The 21,568-nt window shown below is 38.1% G+C and overlaps 1 protein-coding gene across 1 annotated transcript in view; it reads right to left on the reverse strand.

Moving 5' to 3' along the window:
* Positions 1–834: 834 nt before the first annotated feature.
* LOC147624484 (uncharacterized) overlaps positions 835–21,568 on the reverse strand; it is a 97,726-nt gene continuing 76,992 nt past the window's right edge. Inside the window, exon 2 of the mRNA XM_086819491.1 lies at positions 835–2,033. Coding sequence (XP_086675617.1) covers positions 1,029–2,033 — 1,005 coding nt within the window. The 3' untranslated portion in view covers positions 835–1,028. The remainder of the gene's footprint in view (positions 2,034–21,568) is intronic.

Consider the following 21,568-nt stretch of genomic DNA (forward strand, 5'->3'; position numbering starts at 1 on the left):
TGCACTTGATTAGCTCTAGCACCTATGCAATCAACACACTTCTTTTTATTTTTTTTAAAATTAACTAGGTGATGACACACTAAAAGAATTTATATTTGTCAAAGAGAGAAGTCATTCTTTAGCTTTGATGAAAGTTGTGTACATAGAGAACGAAGTGCACATTTTGCGAGTACCGTTAATCAATTCAGTATCTTGAAATTTGAGAGTTTGAAATTTACCTTTTACTGGGAGGAATTGTTAGATTTTATGCAATTTTTAGTACTCCTACATAAATTTATTATTTAATTTTATAAATTTAATAAATTGATTATATGTTTTTTGTTGTGTTGCATATTTAAAGCTAAAATTAAAAGTTAAAGTTTGAAATTAATATCGTAACTTTTTTTCTTCTTCTTTCTCATATGATTATGAATACAATAATGGCTTGAGGCATTTGTTCTTGCAATTCTTGTTTTTAACTTGATTAGCCATTTTTTGAATGTGGCCCTGTCTGCCTTTTAAGAATAATATATTTTCTTTTGTGGAAAAATAATTTATTATTTGTTGAGTACTTTTAAAATCTAGTTTTTCTCATTCGGGGGTAGGAGGCAGCTGCCCCGTGCCCCCCATCGCACCCAGCTAGGCATGCTCTGCCTCACCTGCAGAAGCTCATGATGTTGTCATAATCGGTAATGTGGGAATCATAGTGGGAAAATGTCTAAAACTTCTTTTGATAATTCAAGGAGACAATAAGAAATATACAAATAATATAAATGCTAAAGTTTTCAAACAGTAATATTGATGTGGAAGTGACTATAAATCTTAATCCGCAATGTGGGAATCACAGTGGCAAAATGTCTAAAACTTCTTGTGATAATTCAAGGAGACAATAAGAAATATACAAATAATATAAATACTAAAGTTTTCAAACAGTAATATTGATGTGGAAATAGGGAGAGTCGTGACTATAAATCTTACATGGATAGATTGTAACTATAGTCGTGACTATAAATCTTACAAAAGTAGAGACACATTGGATAGATTGTAACTTAGTTTGGGGACCAATATGCAGGTGAGAAGGAAGCATAGACAACCTGAAGGTTTTCAATGTACCAACCATGGCAACCTTTGAAGCCCAAGAGGAATGAGCCTTTGGGTTTGGTCCATCCAAATTGCTGGCCTTGATAAGGACCACCATAGACGGAAGATTCATCATCAAGAATAAAAGCAAGGTTGGTGATCACTGGACGGGGAGCCATACCAGGGACAGAGCCAATTCTACCAGACATAAATTCAATGTAGTGGCTGGGCAACACATTGAGAACGTAGCTAAGATGGCTACCGGAGTCATGCTCATGAGTGCAATGATTGAGTGTCTGTGATTGCATGTTTTCACCAGAGTAAGTGACAACAAGGCAACTTACCAGACGATCACTTGAGCGTAGCTGGATGGCAGAGACCCTCTTGCGTTGTTGAAAGAATTCCTTGGGATTCTGCACATCATCAAATACTACGGGGCGGTAGTCGCCTGAAGATATTCGCGCAGATTCATGCACCTCATATTGTAAAAATGGGATGCCCTTGTCAAGCGAGCATAGCACTAAAGGTCCCTGAAGAGGCTTGAGAGGATCGTCTAAATAAGCCTTTATCATAGAACGCACATTGCTCTCATCTTGATTGACCTCGTCCTTCACATTGTTGAGCTTAGTGTCATCCTTGTAGTTACTGTCATACAAGTTGTACACCTTGTTTATTGCATCTATACTTTCCTTTAGCTCCTTCAATTTTCTCAAGGTTGTTGAGGATTCGGGGCTTGCCAACAACTCTCGATTGTGTGCTATACGGTTGAACATGCTGCCTATGCCTGGAACCTGCTCATAGCCAGAAGTTGCCCAGTCTATGATTACAGGAGCTGTTAGCTCAAGGGAGGGGAATTTCAACGCAAACTCTGTGATCTTGTTAGAAGAGGGAAATTCGGGATTGGCTATGCCGGACATTCGGTGTTCAAAAGAGATGCGCCTTTTTTGAGTGGAATTGAGTTTGTTAATATTGACCTGCATAATATAGACTAGATTCAAGAGACATACATGAAGAGAAAATACTCGAAACTGGCAACATAAGTTAAAGAGAAGCTAGTTTTTTCACTAAACCTCAACACTCACAAAATGTAATATCATTACCCCAAGTAATCATGTGGAAATGAAACTCGGGTGCACACACAAAGGCCCTATGTTTAGCATGCTTTTAGGGGTATCAAAAGAAACCCTTATCTATTATAGCTCTTGAGGACATGAAATTCCATTTTTATTCAAAAAATTTACTAATGTTGTTCTAAAGTATCACTTAAAGCCTATTATGAGAGTAAATTTGCCATTTTTGTGACTTGGGCAAGTGAACAAAGGGGCCATGGGCACTTTGTCACATGTGGGTGGGCAAGCAATGCACTTTTTGTCAGTTTTTCTCACTATTCATACTTTGGGCAGGGTGAACAAACGGCCCAAACTCCCCCAAAAGTTGGCCTTGAGTTGGCATGCCAACTTAGCATGCAAATGTTGGTGGGGTGATGTTGTGACAAGACATCAGCAGGCTGGTGCCACTTTTGATTAGTCCTTTTTTTAAAGAACCTCGTCCATCCACCCCCTTGTGTGACATGGGCCTAAGGTCAATGTCACTCCCTCAAAAGTTGGTCTAGCTATAAAGCTAGGGCTTCTCAACTTTGGGGTTTTAAGTTAAAGCCCTTATGTATGAAGCTTGGGAAGGGACACTCATGTGTACACACCGTGTGTGAGGGGGTCTTGCCCTTGAACACTCAAGTGAATCATCCCCCTAGAGTGGTGAAGGAATATCCCACAATGGGCTGATGACAAATCCGCCACATAAAAGCCTACTTTAGGCTACTTTATCCCTGCTACTAGCGCAAGAGTCCATGCGTGTGTGGGACAAAAGAAACAAGAAGTGTGTGTAAGAGAATGTGTGAGGAAAAGAGAGAGTAAGCAAGACAAAAACAAGCGGGGTGTGTATGAGAGATAGAGAAGTTTTTAACATCGTGGGAGCAATCTCAAGAGACCAAGTTGATCTATTAGACGCGCTCTCTCTCTTTCTCTCAAGGTGCGCAGCTAGCGCGCTCTCTCGGGCACCTCGCTCGCTCGCTCGCTCTCTCTAGCTGCATACTCCCTTTTATATTAGCTGCGTGAAAGAACTTTTACCACAAGGAATATGCCCCTCAGTGCGTCCTCAAGAAATATGCCTCTCATGCGTCCTCATCAAGAAATATATGCCCTTCAGTGCGTGCTCCACTTTCGAGAGAATTGTATCAATCATCTCCTCATTTTCCTCAAATCCCTTCATGTGGCCATATTAAGCTTTCACTTTTCCTTCTTCGCTTTCATGGTTTTGCACTCTGGAATTTTTTGCATCCTTATCCACAAATTTTCAATTTAAAACCGCGATAACTTTTTACGCTCAGCCGTGAATACCCCCACAAATGGTACCCTCAAAAAAAAGATTTAAAAAACCACCCTTTATGTTGAACCTATATGATACACTTACTTATTTTCAGTGAACCCCTCCCCCTCCCCTCTCGAGGGTAAGGTGTAAAAGATAGTTTACTTTGTTTTTTTTTGTTTATATAGCACAAAAGTGTAACATTGTTTGGTTTCTTTTTTATATTTTGGAAACCATTTTCAATAGAATAATATTAAAATGGAGTGATGACATAAGGCATCACTGTTTAATGCTTTGGTGGGGCATTTGTTTAACACATAAGCGGCATGCATAACTGCCTCCTAACCAAAAACCATTAGGCGAGTCTTGCCCTATAAGATCCCTCCCCATGTGAGTAAAGAACTACTAACTCTCTTCTTGTATAAATAAGATTCCTCCCCATGTGAGTAAAGAACTACTAACTCTTTTCTCGTATAAATAAGATTCCTCCCCATGTGAGTTAAGAACTACTAACTCTCTTCTCGTATAAATAAGATCCCTCCCCAATTAGGCGAGTGTCTTACCCTCTAAGATCCCTCCCCATGTGAGTAAAGAACTACTAACTCTCTTCTCGTATAAATTTATTATTAAATCTCATAAAAATATATGAAGGGTCACACATGTACACATGCACATTTTTCACCTTGAAAATTTTCAAGGGTTAGAACCCCTCTAATGCTCCATGAGCACACATGCACATTAATGTGAAATGTCTCTCTAGCACATGCATGTGTGTACATGTACACATTTTTTCCTTAATTACCCTCCTTGATATTTTTAGGTGTGCACATTATGCACATTATACTTTACATGTAGATAATTATTTATGTTGAGCCTTCTTGAAAAATTAGGAAATGATGTGCTTAGTGTCCAAAAAATTAAGGAAGAAAATTAATTAAAAAGAAAATAAAAAACACCAAGGTATGTGGTTCACCTTATAGGAATTATGGAAAAATATGGTATAAAGGGTTGCATTAAGGTTGGAAGTATTAAATGTCCAATTGTAAGGTTGAAAATGTTATGATCAATTAATAAGGTGTAAACGGGATAATGCAAAAGCTCCCAGTTAACTGAACTCTGTGGCCTCTCTTTTATGCGGTAGCATGTAGTTAGGTAGCCCCCAAAGTAGTTGAGTCTTGTGGAGGGTAGCCCACCATTTAGTCTAGTCCATGTGGGGCTAGTTGGGCTATAAAGAGCCCTCCTCCCAAACCTTGAATTTGGTGCTCATTGTTCTTGTACAAAAGGAGAAAAGGAAGGGGGGATCCACAAGAAGTAGGCGCCTAGATCGTCCCCCTAGGTGAATTCCAAAGCCTTCATACTCGTAAAAGTGAGGTCAATGCTCTCCCCCTTCTCCCCATTCTATTTCTTTGTTAATTTGTGATATAAATGGTCTAATTTGCTAGATATAGTTTTTGTGAAATAGGAATTTGCAGCCATATGGGATAAATCCCTCGACTCCCCTTGCTCTTCCTTTAATGTAGAAAGTTGTGTTCTTTGTGACCCAAAAGTATGTTTTTTTTCCCAATTTTCACATGCTTACACATGGAGATAGGAAAGGAAATTTAATATGATTCTTTTTTTGGTAGAGTTAATTAAATAGTGTTAATTTTAAGATAAAATAATTTAGTTTTAGAGAAGGATTAATATTATTTAAATAATCATAATTTATGCTTAAATTTAGGCATAAAAAGGTGAAAAAGAGTAATTTTGTAATGTTTATATCTTGAATTTGGCTATGAATTTTTATATGATTCTTTTCAAGTTTTTGATCATTATTTCTGATAAATTAATGGGCTCTAAATACCCCAAATTACAGCATTAGAAGGTCTTCAAATTGCATCCTTTTTGTATCATTAATTGTAGCCTAAATCGTGTTGTGCACTCACAAAGGTATTGGAAGGATTTGCCTTGTACCCGTGTTATAGTTTCTTGAATTTAGAGACATGGGTTTGTGGTATAAACCAAGTATCTAGTGAGCATTAATATATTATTAATGGTATAGAAGCCCCCCCCCCCTTGTCAGGTTGTTTTGAGACTTTAAGTTGACAAGGATGTTCCTAGGGATGCATAGGATACATTTGTGTGGTTGTATAACACTAATACATAGGCAAGGAAACTTCAATTGAAGCAAAAGATGCACAGTGTGGTGAGAAATAGTAGAAGTGTGCATGACTATGTTTAAGAGATAAAGAGCCTAGCATATGCTCTTGCATCCATCAATACACCGATGGATGATAGTGATTTGGTAGCCATTACCTTGAATGGCTTGGGCAAAGAATACAAAAATTTTGATGCATCTATTACAGTGAGAGGTGACAACCCCCCAAATTTTCATGAGCTTTGTTCATTGCTCATAATTGAAGAGATGAAGCTTGGGCTTGGTACTATCTCTAGTACATCTACTCATGCTAGGGATCAAGCATTCTACTCTTGAGATGCGAGAGGTAGGGGGAGATCCTTTTTCAAAGGATGTGGAAGTAGCCAAGGTTGGCAAGATAGACCACCACATAATTTTTAAAATTCATATGGTGCACGAGGTGGTAGTGGTAGAAATACATACTTCCTAGGCAGGGGGAGAACATGTACTCGAGGAAGAGGTCATTGGCAAGGCCAACAACATAATGCTAGTGGGATTGAATGCGAGTATTGTGGCAAGCTTGGTCACATGGTGAAGGGCTGCTATAAAAAGCAAAATGATGTAAGAAATGGAAGTGGTAGACCATAGCATGGTAACTATGCCTCTACTAGCAACAATGATGGAAATTCAAATAATTTATTTACTATGACACATGTTATGGGAACTATGATATCTAATAGTGATGGCAGAGATGAGTCTTAGTACATGGATTCAAGTGCCTCAAACCATATGACTTGCCATGGTGAATGGTTTGAGAAGATGCAACCAATGGAGACTCAAGGTTATGTGGTCATAGGTGATGACACATAGCATCCTATTACTCATGGTGGAAATGTAAAGAACATGTTAGAGGTACTGTATGTACCTTCTATCACAAAGAACTTGGCATCGATGGGTCAAATGGTAGAACAGGGACTACAAGTCAGGTTCAATGAGCAAGGTTGCTTTGTTGAAGACTTCAAGCATGGCTGCAGGTTGATAGCCAAAGGCAAGAAGGAAGGTAGGCTATTCAAGCTTGAAGCAAGATTACCAGAATTGAGCTCAACTATGTTCTCAAAGAGTCATGGAGTTGTGCAGGACATAGACATGTGGCATAAGAGAATTGGACATGTGAACATTCAGAGATTGAATAACATGCAAGTAAAAGGCATTGTTGCTGGCTTACCCAGGTTTAAGAATGATGGAAGTCATCATGTATGTGAAGCATGCCAATTTGGGAAACAAGCAAGGTTTCCATTTCCAAAGGAAGGCAACATAAGCCATAGGCCATTGGAGATTATTCATAGTGATATTTGGGGGCTAGCTCAATCCCTAACTATGAATGGAAACAAGTACTACATCACATTCATTGATGATTACACAAGGTTTATGTGGATATACTTTCTTAAAGAGAAGAGTGAAGCTCTTGAAAAGTTCATTGCTTTCAAGGAATATGCAAAAAAGCAATATGGGAATTGGATCAAATATGTGAGGTCAGATGGTGGTGGAAAATACACCTTGCATGAATTTAATGACTATCTTAAAAAGCATGGGATAAGAAGGTAGCTTACTTGCAGGTACACTCCTCAGTACACTCCTTGCAGGTACACTCCTCAGTAAAATGGAGTTGCTAAGAGGAAGAATCGTGTGGTATGTGAATTTGATGACTATCTTAAAAAGCATGGGATAAGAAGGTAGCTTACTTGCAGGTACACTCCTCAGTAAAATGGAGTTGCTAAGAGGAAGAATCGTGTGATATGTGAAGTAGCTAGAGCTATGCTCAATTAGAAGAACATGCTGAATCACTATTGGGTCGAGGCATGTGCTACCGTGGTGTATGTGTTGAACAAGACACCCACAACTTCCATGCATGAGAGTACACTTGAGATGAGACTTACAAGTTATAGGCCGGACATTAGTCATCTCAAGGTTTTTGGGAGCATTGTTTATGTACATGTTTCTGATGAAAGAAGGAGGAAGTTGGATCCTAAGGTAGAGAAGTACATATTCATTGGTTATGCAAAAGATAGGAAAGCCTACAAATGCTACAATCCAAATGCAAGGCAGGTGGTTATATCAAGAGATGTTGTGCTTGATGAATTGGCAAGTTGGTACAAGGACAAGCTGGATGTCATGGTAGATGACATTGATTCAAAAATTCATGTAAAGTTGCCAAATGATGTGTCTACTTCATTGTCAGGACTTGTAAGATCGAGTGATGGTACCAGTGTGAACCTATGAAATGGAAGATTGAGAAATGAGCAAGGTAGCACTAGTAGTAGTTCTTTGGATAAGGGAAAGAAGAAAGTGGAAGGAGTTGGTATCATAGGTTATGATTCCTTAGGCATGGAAAACCTTGATGAGGAACTTGGCATCCCATCCTTACATACACCAGGGGGGGTAAGGCAAGAAAGGTATGTGCCACCACATGCAAGAAAGGTTCATAGTGAGCCACAGGTTGTGAGAAGGTCACAAAGGGTAAGGTATCCCATGGACAGGTTGACGTACAAAGAGTATGCAATGCATTATGCATACACGATGTCAATGGTTAAGCATGTGGAACCATCATGCTTTGGTGAAGCAATTGGTAAGCATTGTTGGAAGTTGGCTACCACCAATGGCCACTTACAATGAAGGCATCATGGACATTGGGATGGAATTAGTATGGTATGGCATTAGACATGGTATGATAGATATATTGTGTGGACATTAGATGGTATTCAAAGGTTAGAAGCATTGGTAGAAATGGAGTTATTCACTCATGTAAAAGAGCCTAGGTAGATGCTCATACATTGAACCTAGTCAATGGTGTAGTGACATAATCGATGATGTCACGGGCAAAAATGGAGTTATTCACTCATGTAAAAGAGCCTAGGTAGATGCTCATACATTGAACCTAGTCAATGGTGTAGTGACATAATCGATGATCTCATGGTGTGGGTAGCTTTCTCAAGCTATAAAAGAATGGATTGGGGGCCTCATTTGGTAACTTGTAACACTCATTCACAAGAGATCAATTGAGCATTATGCCAATGTTATTGGCATTTATGCTTTGATTAATCTTGTTTATTATTCTTAATCTTGTATTAGCATTTTCTTAATCGTGTTATAATGTTGTTCTTAATCTTTGATCCACCATGATTTCCTACATGGTATCAGAGCATAGGTTTAGGAGATTATAGTTAGGTTCATAGAGGTCTATTCTATCGCTTTGTCTTGGTGATTAGAGAGTAATTAGGACTATCTTCTTGGTTGCTTAGATAATAGGTTTTGTGACTCTCTCTCCTTTGCTATTTGTGCTTTCTACTCATTTTTTGTCCCAAGTTGGTACCCTCCTCTTGTTGGTCTACTCACAACACAATTCTGAGGCTCCTCTGTCTCATCTAGAAGGAGAGTGAGAGAGAAGGTGGAAAACAAGTAGGGTGTTCAGAATATTGACAATAGCAAATTGGCTGCTATAGAGCTAGCCACTTAGAGCTCTCATCAAGCTACTTAGTGAATTATTAAATGAATTCACAGTTCTTGGCTTAGGTGGAGTAGAGTAACGATGCATAAACACTATATATTTTTCAACAAGGGGGAGGCTTCTATTTATAGGAAAAATTGAGCTCCTAACCAAACAAACTGATTCTAGAATTTTCCAAATCAGTTTGGTCAATTTTTGACCATTTTTTGGTCAGTTAAGCTAACTTTTTGGAACTAGACTTGAATTAGGAGAGAGGAGAGATGAAATATCTCAAATTTTTTATGAGTTTAAAACTCATTCAAGCATGTGAAATATGCACCTCCTTTAAAGAACTCCCTTTCCTTACATATGTGTCATAATGGAATCATTTTAATATTGCTCATAATTTTTTTACTAATAAACCTTGTACATTTTCAACTCTTCATCTTATGTGAAATATGCACCTCCTTTAAAGAACTCCCCTTCCTTACATATGTGTCATAATGGAATCATTTTAATATTGCTCATAGTTTTTTTACTAATAAACCTTGTACATTTTCAACTCTTCATCTTATGTGAAATATGCACCTCCTTTAAAGAACTCCCCTTCCTTACATATGTGTCATAATGGAATCATTTTAATATTGCTCATAGTTTTTTACTAATAAACCTTGTACATTTTCAACTCTTCATCTTATGTGAGCATTTACTCATTTTTGGATACCCAAAATATCTCATATTTTTAATATTGCTCATAGTTTTTTACTAATAAACCTTGTACATTTTCAACTCTTCATCTTATGTGAGCATTTACTCATTTTTGGGTATCTTCTTTTACAAATTGGATTTATCTCCTCCCTACACATGGATTGATGCTATTGGCCCATATGAACCTTAATTGGACCATAATCCAAAAATTTCTGAAAATCTAGACCCTTAGACTAAGGTCCTTTATACCTATTTCCCTTTTAATTCCAATTGTACATTGGAAATTTTTTTTTGAATTTCTGTTTCAGGGGAACTTATTTTAATAGTATGAGTTATTTTTCTATCCAAAAATATTCATAATCTGAATATTCTCTCTCTAGAATAATTTTCTCTCTCTAGGCTAAAACACTTAGAAATAAGATCTTTTATATTTCTGAAGAGGGATTTGATTACATGGGAAGATGCTGGACATCTTGAGAGGCTGGGGAGGAATCTTACATTCTCTCCCACTTGAAAAACGCGAGATGTCCTCATCTCGCAAACTGGGGATAATCCCTGAACAGATCGGCTTCATTCTCCCAAGTGGCATCTTCAAAAGGATAGAACTTCCATTTTACTAATAATTCTCTGAGAATTCTGTTCCTGAGAATCTTTTCTCGAACATCGAGAATTTCTTCAGGTTGGAGTTCCATCTGTCCTTGGGTTGAAGAGGTTAGGATTTCATCATCAAGCATATGATTTGAGTTTGGCACATATTCCTTTAGAAGGTTTACATGAAATACATTATGAATTTTGAGATGAGGAGGTAGAAGAAGCTCGTAGGCTAAGTCACCTACTTTCTTTGTAATCAGATATGGCCCACAATATCTGGGTGATAACTTCTTGTACTTCCCAAGAGATAAGGAACTTCTTTTGGGCCGTACTCGAATGAAGACCATATCTGCTTCTTTGAATTCTCTATTTGTCCTCTTCTTATCCGCATATTGCTTCTGTCTATCCTGGGCAGCTTTAATATCTTTACGAATTGACTGCATCTGTTGCTCCATGTCATCAAGCATCTGTCTGGACATCTCGACCTTAATCAATGGGTCAGACCAAGTTAATGGAGTTAAGCAATCTTGTCCATACAGAGCTTTAAAAGGGCTCATCCCGATACTTCGGTGATAAGAAGCATTGTAGGCGAACTCGACTAGATGCAGATAGCTTAGCCACTTCTTGGGTTCCCTGCCACCACAGCATGTTCGAAGTATATCTTCAATTACTTGGTTTACCCTTTCAGTTTGACCATCGGTCTCAGGGTGATAAGCTGTGCTGAGATCCAAGAAAGTTCCCACTGCTTCAAAAAATGCAGTCCAAAACCTTGAAGTAAATTTGGGATCTCGGTCACTTACTATTCTCCTCGGTAGGCCATGCAATCTGAAGATTTCTTTGAGGAACACTCTGGCCACATCCACTGCAGTGTAGGTTTCTTTTACTGGAATCAGATGGGCAACTTTGGTTAGTCTGTCGACTACCACGAAGATGGAGTTGTAACCTGATTGCACTGAAGGTAATCCAGTAATGAAGTCCATACTGATACATTCCCACTTCATCTGGGGGATGTCCAATGGATGTAACTTCCCAGGCATTTTTACTCTCTCAGCTTTGACTTTTTGGCATGTCAGACATTGACGTACATGATTCAGTACATCCTCTTTTAAACCAGGCCAAAAGAAACTTTTCTTTACGGACATGTAGGTCTTGATGAAACCTGGATGTCCTGCAAAATAAGGCTGTCATGGGCTTCATTCAGAATTTGGTCCTTGGTTCCCTCATCATTGGGAATGCATAACCTGCGGTTATAATGCATAATGCCATCATCCAGGCTGTACCCTTGAACTCTGTTCAACTCCTGTGGAGTTTTGCTTTCCTGCATAAGTAGGGTAGCAATAGGGCCAAAGAATCTATCTTGCATGATCTTCTCACTTGCTTGAGTAATCAAAGGATTTAATATTACAGTAATTGCAAGCAAGGAGGTTTTTCTGCTGAGAGCATCTGCTACCACATTCTCTTTGCCTGGGCGGTACTTGATTTCAAAATCAAATTCCTGCAAGGTCTGCATCCACCTTCTTTGGCGCATGTTGAGGTCCTTCTGAGTAAAGATCCACTTTAAGCTCTGATGATCTGTCATCAAAGTAAACCTTTTACCCAGTAGGTAATGTCTCCACAACTTTAAGGCATAGACTACTGAAAGCAATTCCAAGTCGTGGACAGCATAATTCCTCTCATGCGTTCTGAGCTTTCGGGATTCATAGGCCACTGCATGACCTTCCTGCATGAGTGCACCTCCCAGGGCAAAACCACTTGCATCAGTTACTACCTCAAAGGGTAGAGAGAAATCTGGTAGTTTCCGAATGGGACTGGTTACCAAGGCGGTCTTCAGCTTATCAAAAGCACTTTGGCACTTGGCAGACCATTGAAATGGGATATTCTTTTTGAGAAGGTTAGTCAGGGGGGAAGCTATGAGAGCATATTTTGGTATAAAAATTCTATTCCAACCAGTCAATCCCAAGAATCCTCTGACTTCTTTCACTGTCTTTGGTTCGGGCCAATCTATGATAGCTTGGATTTTTGTAGAATCTGGAGAAATTCCATCTTTGGATACCAGGAAACCCAAGTATTCAACGTGGTCGGCAGAGAAAGTGCATTTGCTCTTTTTGGCAAAGAGTTGATGCTTCCTTAGAATCTCAAGAACTTTTCGGACATGAGTCTCATGGTTGGCTGCATTTCTTGAGTAAATCAGAATGTCATCAAAGAAAACTAGAACAAAGTCATCCATGTATTCTCTGAGGATGTCCTGCATTGAGCGATTGAAAGTAGCTGGGGCATTAGTTAATCCGAATGGCATGAGAGTAAATTCATAATGCCCATAGCGAGTATTGATGGCTGTTTTTGGTATATCTGGATCATTGATCCTGATCTGGTAATACCCGGATTTGAGATCTATTTTTGTGAAGATCTGGGCTCCATTTAGCCTGTCCAAAAGCTCATCAATCCTTGGGATAGGATACTTATTCTTAACTGTCAGCTGATTTAGACCTCTGTAGTCCACACAGAGTCTAAGTGTTCCATCTTTCTTTTTCTGAAAGAGAACTGGCGCACCCCAAGGTGAAACACTAGGTCTTACAAACCCTTGTTCTAATAGTTGCCTAAGCTGTTCCTTGAGTTTGATGGCTTCAAGAACTGGCATTTTGTAAGAGCGTAGGGCTACTGGTTGAGCTCCGGGGGTCAATTCAATCACATGATCGATTTCTCGAATTGGAGGCATTTCAGTTAGCTCTGCTGGGAATAGATCATCAAATTCTCTTAACCATTCTGGTTCTTTAGCTTTAAGCTTTGAGTCTACAGGGTTCATTTTGACAACATAAATTTGCTGCTTCTTCCTAAGTCCTTTCAGTAACCTGGAAGCTTTTACTAACTGAAGGTCTGGGGATCCGGAAACTCCAGTTCCATGGACTTTGTTCCCGTGAAGGTCATGGAAGGAAATGGTTCCATTGTGACAGTGTATGTCAGCTTGATTTTTGTGGAGCCAATCCATTCCAAGGATTCCATCAAAAACTCCTAGAGGTAAGACTTTGAACTGACAGTCGGTTACATTACCATCTAGATTGAACTGGATAAGATCTGTCTCATGGTGAGTGAAAAGAGTCTTCCCACTGGCCAATTCAACTTGCATAGGTTTCCCTGATTTCTGTTCTAAGATTAGCTTACGCAAGCATCCAGGGGAAATGAATGAATGAGAACTGCCTGAATCAATCAAAAGCTTAAAAGGCTTACCCTGATACTCTGCTGGAGTATGGATGACGGAGAACTGCTGGTTAGGCCCTTGATTTTCAATTGCAGCATAGATCTGCCCTTTTTCTTCTTCTACTACATCTGAAATTGTGACTGCTTTGGCTGTTGCAGTCTGAGGTAGAACTCTTTCTCTTTTGTTGTTCCAATTCTGGGAAGGAGTTCTGAGATTACTCTGGATAGAGGCAGATGGCTGGGCTGGAATTCTTCTGGGGTTTCCCTGGCTTGGGCGATACGGACCCTGATTAGACTGGAGTGAAGGGGTTGGTCTTTGAATTCGGAGTTCTTGACTTCCCTGTCCCCTTGACATGGCAGGAGTCGGATAGTCTTTTAACTGGTGACCAAAACCCTGGCATCCAAAACATCGGTTTTCAGTTCTGAGCTCATCCTTTTGATTTTTTGAAAGTGGTGAGGTTCCTGAGAAAGTACTCTGGGGGAAGGGTCTTCCTTCACTTCTGAATCTTCCTGCATCCAGATTCTGATTCAGGCCTTGCTGTCTCTTTGGGGGTGGAAAGTTGGAAGTATTTCCCTGGGCTTGGAATCTCTTAAAGTTAGAGGGTGCAGGTTTTGGTGGGACCTTTACTACAAAAGCTTTGGCAAAATCTTTTGCCATTCTTACTGCTTCAGCCATGGACACTGGCTTGGCATTTTCGACCAGTGTGTCCAAGGGTTCGTTCATTCCTCGAATCATGAGTTGCTCTTCATCAAGAGGTGGTGAATATTTAAGTAGAAGGGCAAAGGCCTGGTGATATTCCTCGATGGTTTTGCTCTCCTGTTTTAGTTCTAAGAATTCGTTCATTTTGGTTTCTAAAAATCCAAGAGGGCAAAATCTCTTTCTTAGATAGGTTTTTAGATCATTCCAGGATTGAGTATTTCTGTCCAGACGATTGGTGTCACAGTGGTTCCTCCATGCTACCCTGGCTGTTTCCACTATTTTCAGCCGGCCAAGAGCCATTTTGCTCCGCTGATTGTATCCTGTGACGTCAAAATACTCTTCCATGGCTTCCACCCATTTCTCCACAGCCTCGCCCAGGTTTTCCTCTTCTCCTTTGAAGGGTCCTGGTTGAGTCCTATGAAGAGCCTTGCGAACATCAAGATCAAGCTCGTCATCTTCAGAGACAGGGTCTGGTTGACGACCACGGTTTCCTCGTCTCATGATTCTGCCAAAATTTATATATTAATAAATTTTTATTTTGATATTATTCATGAGATCCTAAGACTTAAGAGTTCGAAAAACAATTTCTTAAACAAGATAAGATTTTATTGGAGATCTAAGACATATGTCTGATAACAGATTTTTCTTTATCAGCAGATCGTCCGCCGTAAACAATCATTTATACAACGAGAATTTTTTTTTTCGAAAAACATTTTTTTTATTTATATAAAAGTTGCATTATGTACATAGAGCAGCTCGACTCCAGAATTCAAAATCTCCTCGGGAAACGCATATGACGACGGTATTGGGCCATAGCCATGCCCTGATACAAACGTCCACTTACTGACAAGGGAGCTATTATATTCCATTTAGGAATAAAACAACTAAGAAGTCTGTAGACTTGGCATGCAAGCCTGAAATTTTGAGGCGTTGAATGATATAAAATGATGCCACGTACGATTTTCAGCTTTAACAAAATCATAGCCAATGAGAGGTTCTCCCACAGCATTGCACGGCGGTCGCAAGAGGCGTGGACATATTGCCCTGCAAACCACTTATGCTGAATTCTCTCCGTTGGGTTAGGAAAATATAAATCCTCGAAATGGCGTGCGAGTCTTCTTCGGCTTATTCGAGTTGAAGCGGAAGAGATGAGATGCTCGAAGGCAAACGCAATCATATCTTGAGACTGGGTGAGGTCGGGAATACCAGATAAATGGGGAACTTCCATCTATAAAAACAATTTTTTTTTAATTAAAATTTCTTCATTAAAGAAGCTTACGGAATGAAAATACATTATGAAAATGCCATTTCTGAATTCTTTTTTACCAATTTCAGATAAGAATTTAATTATCTTTATTAGCTTTCAATTTCGCTCTGATACCAACTGTGAGATCCCTCCGCCCCCTCCACACGCCGGACTCTCGGTAGCCGAACAGCGGAAGCAGCCCCCTCATGTGCGGGGCGGGGTTTCTCACTCGGGTCTCGCTCTCGAATGTCCGGACACGAGACTAAGCTGGTGGTCACTCCAAAAACCGAAACCGGGAAAAATTCCCATGCCCGGAAAGCGGGGGCGATTCTGCCATTATGAATTTTTTTTTTTAAAACGAATTTTTCTAACGTGATCAATTCTAAGCTATCCTTCAACTGGATAAACCAGATAGAAGGAAACTATCACTGATATAATTTGATCATTTTAGTAAATTCAACACTTTTTTCCTGATCCAGGTCAGGCACAGCCGTTGATCTACTTATTGAAAAATTTATCAGGAGATTATCTAACTACTCGAATCTTAGCGTAATCCTAAGATTTTGCAATTTGATTATTAAAACTCCACTGATTCCAGCCTAACCCCATCCGGCCCATGGGTTAGCCACCACCCTACCACTAGAATCGGTGGAACCAATTAAGTACTCACCCACCCATAATTGAATTACCTTTCTTAACTTTAGCTTTAGAAAACAGATACGCACGCACTCCTCTTTATTAAAACTTTAATAAAAACAATCCTTGATAAACAATTTACGATTTATACATGTCATACTTCAAAATTTTCATTGAGTCCTTGTTTCTCAACAAAACAGAATCACTCTGGACTCTCCGTTGAGACCAGCAAGTCAACAACGAGATCCAGTGATAGATTATAAAAAAAAAACATAGGTCCATCATATAATATCTTCCTCGACATACGCATGGATGTCCTCGGCACCGCGAGCCCGTGCATCGCCTGGTCAGAACCCTCCAGGATCCTTCTTAGGTGTCCTGGCTGTAAGATTCCTCCCCCAAACCCCTTTTTGATGTCTAGTATCTTCTTCTATAATCAATCCCTCTTCAGAAATATAAAAGACTTGTTTCTAACTGTTTTAACCTAGAGAGAGAAAATATTCTAGAGAGAGAATATTCAGATTTTTAATATTTTTAGATAGAAAATTATCTCATCTTATTAAAATAAGTTCCCCTGAAACAGAAATTCAAAAAGAATTTTCCAATGTGCAATTGGAATTAATTGGAAATAGGTATAAAGAACCTTAGTCTAAGGGTCTAGATTTTCAAAAATCTTTAGACTATGGTCCAATTAAGGTTCCTATGGGCCAATAGCATCAATCCATGTGTAGGGAAAAGATAAATCCAAATTTGTAAAAAGAAGATACCCAAAAATGAGTAAATGCTCACATAAGGTGAAGAGTTGAAAATGTACAAGGTTTATTAGTAAAAAAATTATGAGCAATATTAAAAATATGACATATGTAAGGAAGGGGAGTTCTTTAAAGGAGGTGCATATTTCACATAAGATGAAGAGTTGAAAATGTACAAGGTTTATTAGTAAAAAACTATGAGCAATATTAAAAATATGACATATGTAAGGAAGGGGAATTCTTTAAAGGAGGTGCATATTTCACATAAGATGAAGAGTTGAAAATGTACAAGGATTATTAGTAAAAAACTATGAGCAATATTAAAAATATGACATATGTAAGGAAGGGGAATTCTTTAAAGGAGGTGCATATTTCACATAAGATGAAGAGTTGAAAATGTACAAGGATTATTAGTAAAAAAACTATGAGCAATATTAAAATGATTCCATTATGACACATATGTAAGGAAGAGGAGTTCTTTAAAGGAGGTGCATATTTCACATGCTTGAATGAGTTTTAAACTCATAAAAATTGAGATATTTCATCTCTCCTCTCTCCTCATTCAAGTCTAGTTCCAAAAAGTTAGCTTAACTGACCTAAAAATGGTCAAATATTGACCAAACTGATTTAGAAAATTCTAGAATCAGTTTGTTTGGTTAGGAGCTCAATTTTTCCTATAAATAGAAGCCTCACCCTTGTTGAAAAATATATAGTGTTTATGCATCGTTACTCTACTCCACCTAAGCCAAGAACTGTGAATTCATTTAATAATTCACTAGTTTTTGGAGCTTCCCTCTTTCTTCAATCCCCATTAGTGGCTCCATCAACATACTTAACCAATTGATTGGTTGGGGGCCTCTACCGTGAACAAAGAATCAAGCAAGTTGTAAGGTAATTAGTGAATATTGATCTTTCTATAATTTCTCAATGTTTCTCTCTTCTCAACCCCTCTGAAGCTTGAGAAGTTTAATTGGTATGGTTTTTTTTAAATGCTATTGAAGTTTGAATAGTAGTGAAGAGTTACATAATTTAATAAATGCTATTGAAGTTAATTTTCATTTATGTTTAAATTCTAATGATTCTTATGTAAATTCTCTCTCTCACTCAAGAAATGGTCATACTCATGACCCGTTCTCAATCCAAATCAAGCTTTTCATAAAGCTTTTCCTTAACCCAAGATTAAGCTATGCTTGAGGCCAAATTAATGGCTTTTTTCTATGCTTTTAGTTTATGAATATTGATGATTCAATCCATTATGGATTAATAATCCAATTAGAGATCATTTTAATTATTTCCTTAATGATAAGCATTATCCCTTAGAAAAATTGAGATTTATCAGTCATAGCAGCGGAGCTATGGCAAAATTTTTATAAAAATTATGCATAAAATAATCTCATTCAAAGCATAAAAAGAGGACTTCCTACCATATTCTAGGAATTATCATCCTAGATTAATTGAAAAAATTTCATTACAATCATGGAGAAATTGAATTTTAATATTAGACATAATGGATAAATTTTTATGTCAAAAGTGTTATTTTTACCATTTTTATTTCATGCATAGAAGTATGCATAATGGATAAATTTTTATATCAAAAGTGTTATTTTTATCATTTTTTATTTTCATGCATAGAAGTATGCATAAAGGAAAATTTTTTTATATCAAAAGTGTTACTTTTATCATTTTTAATTTTCATGCATAGAAGTATGCATAAAAGTTGATTATTTTATTATAAAAGTGTGACTTTTATAATTGAATTTCATGCATAGAGGTATGCATAAAAGTTGATTATTTTATTGTAAGAGTGTTAATTTTATCATATTGGATTTCATGCATATAGGTATGCATAAAAGATATTCTTTTTATACTAAAAGTGTGATTTTCCTCATAAATGGATTTTATGCTTAACTTAGATGCATAAGAGAAATTCTTTTATTCTAAAAGTATAATTCCCTACCAAATTGAAATCATGCATAAGAAGATGCATAAAAGATTGATTTTAATTTCGAAAGTGTTAGTCTCCTTAATTGGAATTTATGTATAAATAAATGTGTAGAGAAATCTTATATCAAATAAAAGAATTCTCTTTAAAAAAAAAAGATATGAAATGTGATAAGATGTGATAAGAGGTGTATGAGATGTGATAAGAATTGATAAGATGCGTATGGAAAATGATAGGATGTGATAAGAGGTGTGATAAGAGGTGATAAGATGCTTATGAAATAAGTTAGGATGTGATAAGATGAACTAAGATGTGTATGGGGGGATGAGGTAAGAAATGTATGTGATAGGATAAGATGTATATGGGTTGTGATAGGGCGAGAATGGATGTGATGTAAAAGATTAGATGTGAAGGTATATAGGGTTATATAAATGGGAATGTGAAAATGGATGTATGTATGTGGATGTGTGGATATGGAGATGGGAGTGTGGATGTATGAACATGAAAATGGATATATGCATGAAGATGTATATGCATAGATGTAAATGTGGATGTAGATGTGGATGTATAGATGTGAATGGATGTGGATGTATGTGAATGTGAATGTAGATGTGAATGTAGATGTGGATGTATGTGAATGTGAATGTAGATGTGAATGTGGAATGTGGATGTATAGATGTGGATGTATGGGAATGTGGATGTGGATGTATGTGAATGTGAATGTAGATGTGGATGTATAGATGTGAATGTGGAATGTGGATGTGGATGTATGTATGTATGTGGATGTAGATGTGGATGCATGTATGTGAATGTGAATGTGAATGTAGATGTGAATGTGGAATGTGAATGTATAGATGTGGATGTATGGGAATGTGGATGTGGATGTATGTGAATGTGAATGTAGATGTGGATGTATAGATGTGAATGTGGAATGTGGATGTGGATGTATGTATGTGTGTGGATGTAGATGTGGATGTATGGATGTGTAAGTATGAATGTGGATATGGGATGTGGATGTATAAATGAGGATGTGAAAATGGAGGTAAGCATGTAGATGTGGATGCATGGATGTGAATGTGGATGTGGATGTGGATGTGGATATGGATGTGTATGTATGAATGTGGATATGGGATGTGGATGTATAAATGAGGATGTGAAAATGGAGGTAAGCATGTAGATGTGGATGTATGAACGTGAAAATGGATATATGCATGAAGATATATATGCATAGATGTGAATGTGGATGTAGATGTGGATGTATAGATGTGAATGGATGTGGATGTATAGATGTGAATGGGAATGTGGATGTGGATGTATGTGAATGTGGATGTAGATGTGGATGTATAGATGTGAATGTGGAATGTGGATGTGGATGTATGTATGTATGTGGATGTAGATGTGGATGTATAGATGTGAATGGGAATGGGGATGTGGATGTATGTGAATGTGAATGTAGATGTGGATGTATAGATGTGAATGTGGAATGTGGATGTATAGATGTGGATGTATGGGAATGTGGATGTGGATGTATGTGAATGTGAATGTGGATGTGGATGTATGTATGTATGTGGATGTAGATGTGGATGTATGGATGTGTATGTATGAATGTGGATATGGGATGTGGATGTATAAATGAGGATGTGAAAATGGAGGTAAGCATGTAGATGTGGATGTATGAACGTGAAAATGGATATATGCATGAAGATATATATGCATAGATGTGAATGTGGATGTAGATGTGGATGTATAGATGTGAATGGATGTGGATGTATAGATGTGAATGGGAATGTGGATGTGGATGTATGTGAATGTGGATGTAGATGTGGATGTATAGATGTGAATGTGGAATGTGGATGTGGATGTATGTATGTATGTGGATGTAGATGTGGATGTATAGATGTGAATGGGAATGGGGATGTGGATGTATGTGAATGTGAATGTAGATGTGGATGTATAGATGTGAATGTGGAATGTGGATGTATAGATGTGGATGTATGGGAATGTGGATGTGGATGTATGTGAATGTGAATGTGGATGTGGATGTATGTATGTATGTGGATGTAGATGTGGATGTATGGATGTGTATGTATGAATGTGGATATGGGATGTGGATGTATAAATGAGGATGTGAAAATGGAGATAAGCATGTAGATGTGGATGTATGGATGTGAATGTGGATATGGATGTGGATGTATGGATGTGGATATGGATGTGAATATATGATATGTGATGTGAAGGAATTTGAAGTGAAGAGATGGAAAATGAGGTGATTGGATGAGTACACATATAAATGGAATGTGGATTAATGAGGAACAATGTGGAAAAATGAGAGTTAATATAGAAACTGTATTTGTAAACTGTTTGTAAATGCTGTTTGTAAATGGCTGTTTTATGTCAAGAATGCTGGGGAAGCATTTTGACCGTCTTGTGATTAAGGTCGTGGAGACCTAACTGATAAAGTTGCAACTGCTGAGACGGAGAGTCAATGGAGGACGTCTCGCGTAGCAAGGTCGACCGAGGTCTTGACCAGCCTCGGTTCGATTAAAATGGTGAGCTTCCGGTACGGTGGATGAGGGACCAAGGAAGCGGCCTATGAGTGAAGCGCTAGGTCACCTGCGAAGGATCCTAGAGGGTGCTGACCATACGGTGCTCGGGCTCTGGGTCGCCTAGGATATCCACGCGTGCGTCGAGGAAGATATTGGAACAAGGAGTAAGAGTTGTTTTGTGAAACCGGGCATGGATCTGGTTGACTGACCTTGCTGGTCCTCAACGGAT

This window comes from Cibotium barometz, chromosome 25, assembly GCF_041138505.1.
Source record: "Cibotium barometz isolate CiBa-2024 chromosome 25, ASM4113850v1, whole genome shotgun sequence".
NCBI lineage: Eukaryota > Viridiplantae > Streptophyta > Polypodiopsida > Cyatheales > Cibotiaceae > Cibotium > Cibotium barometz.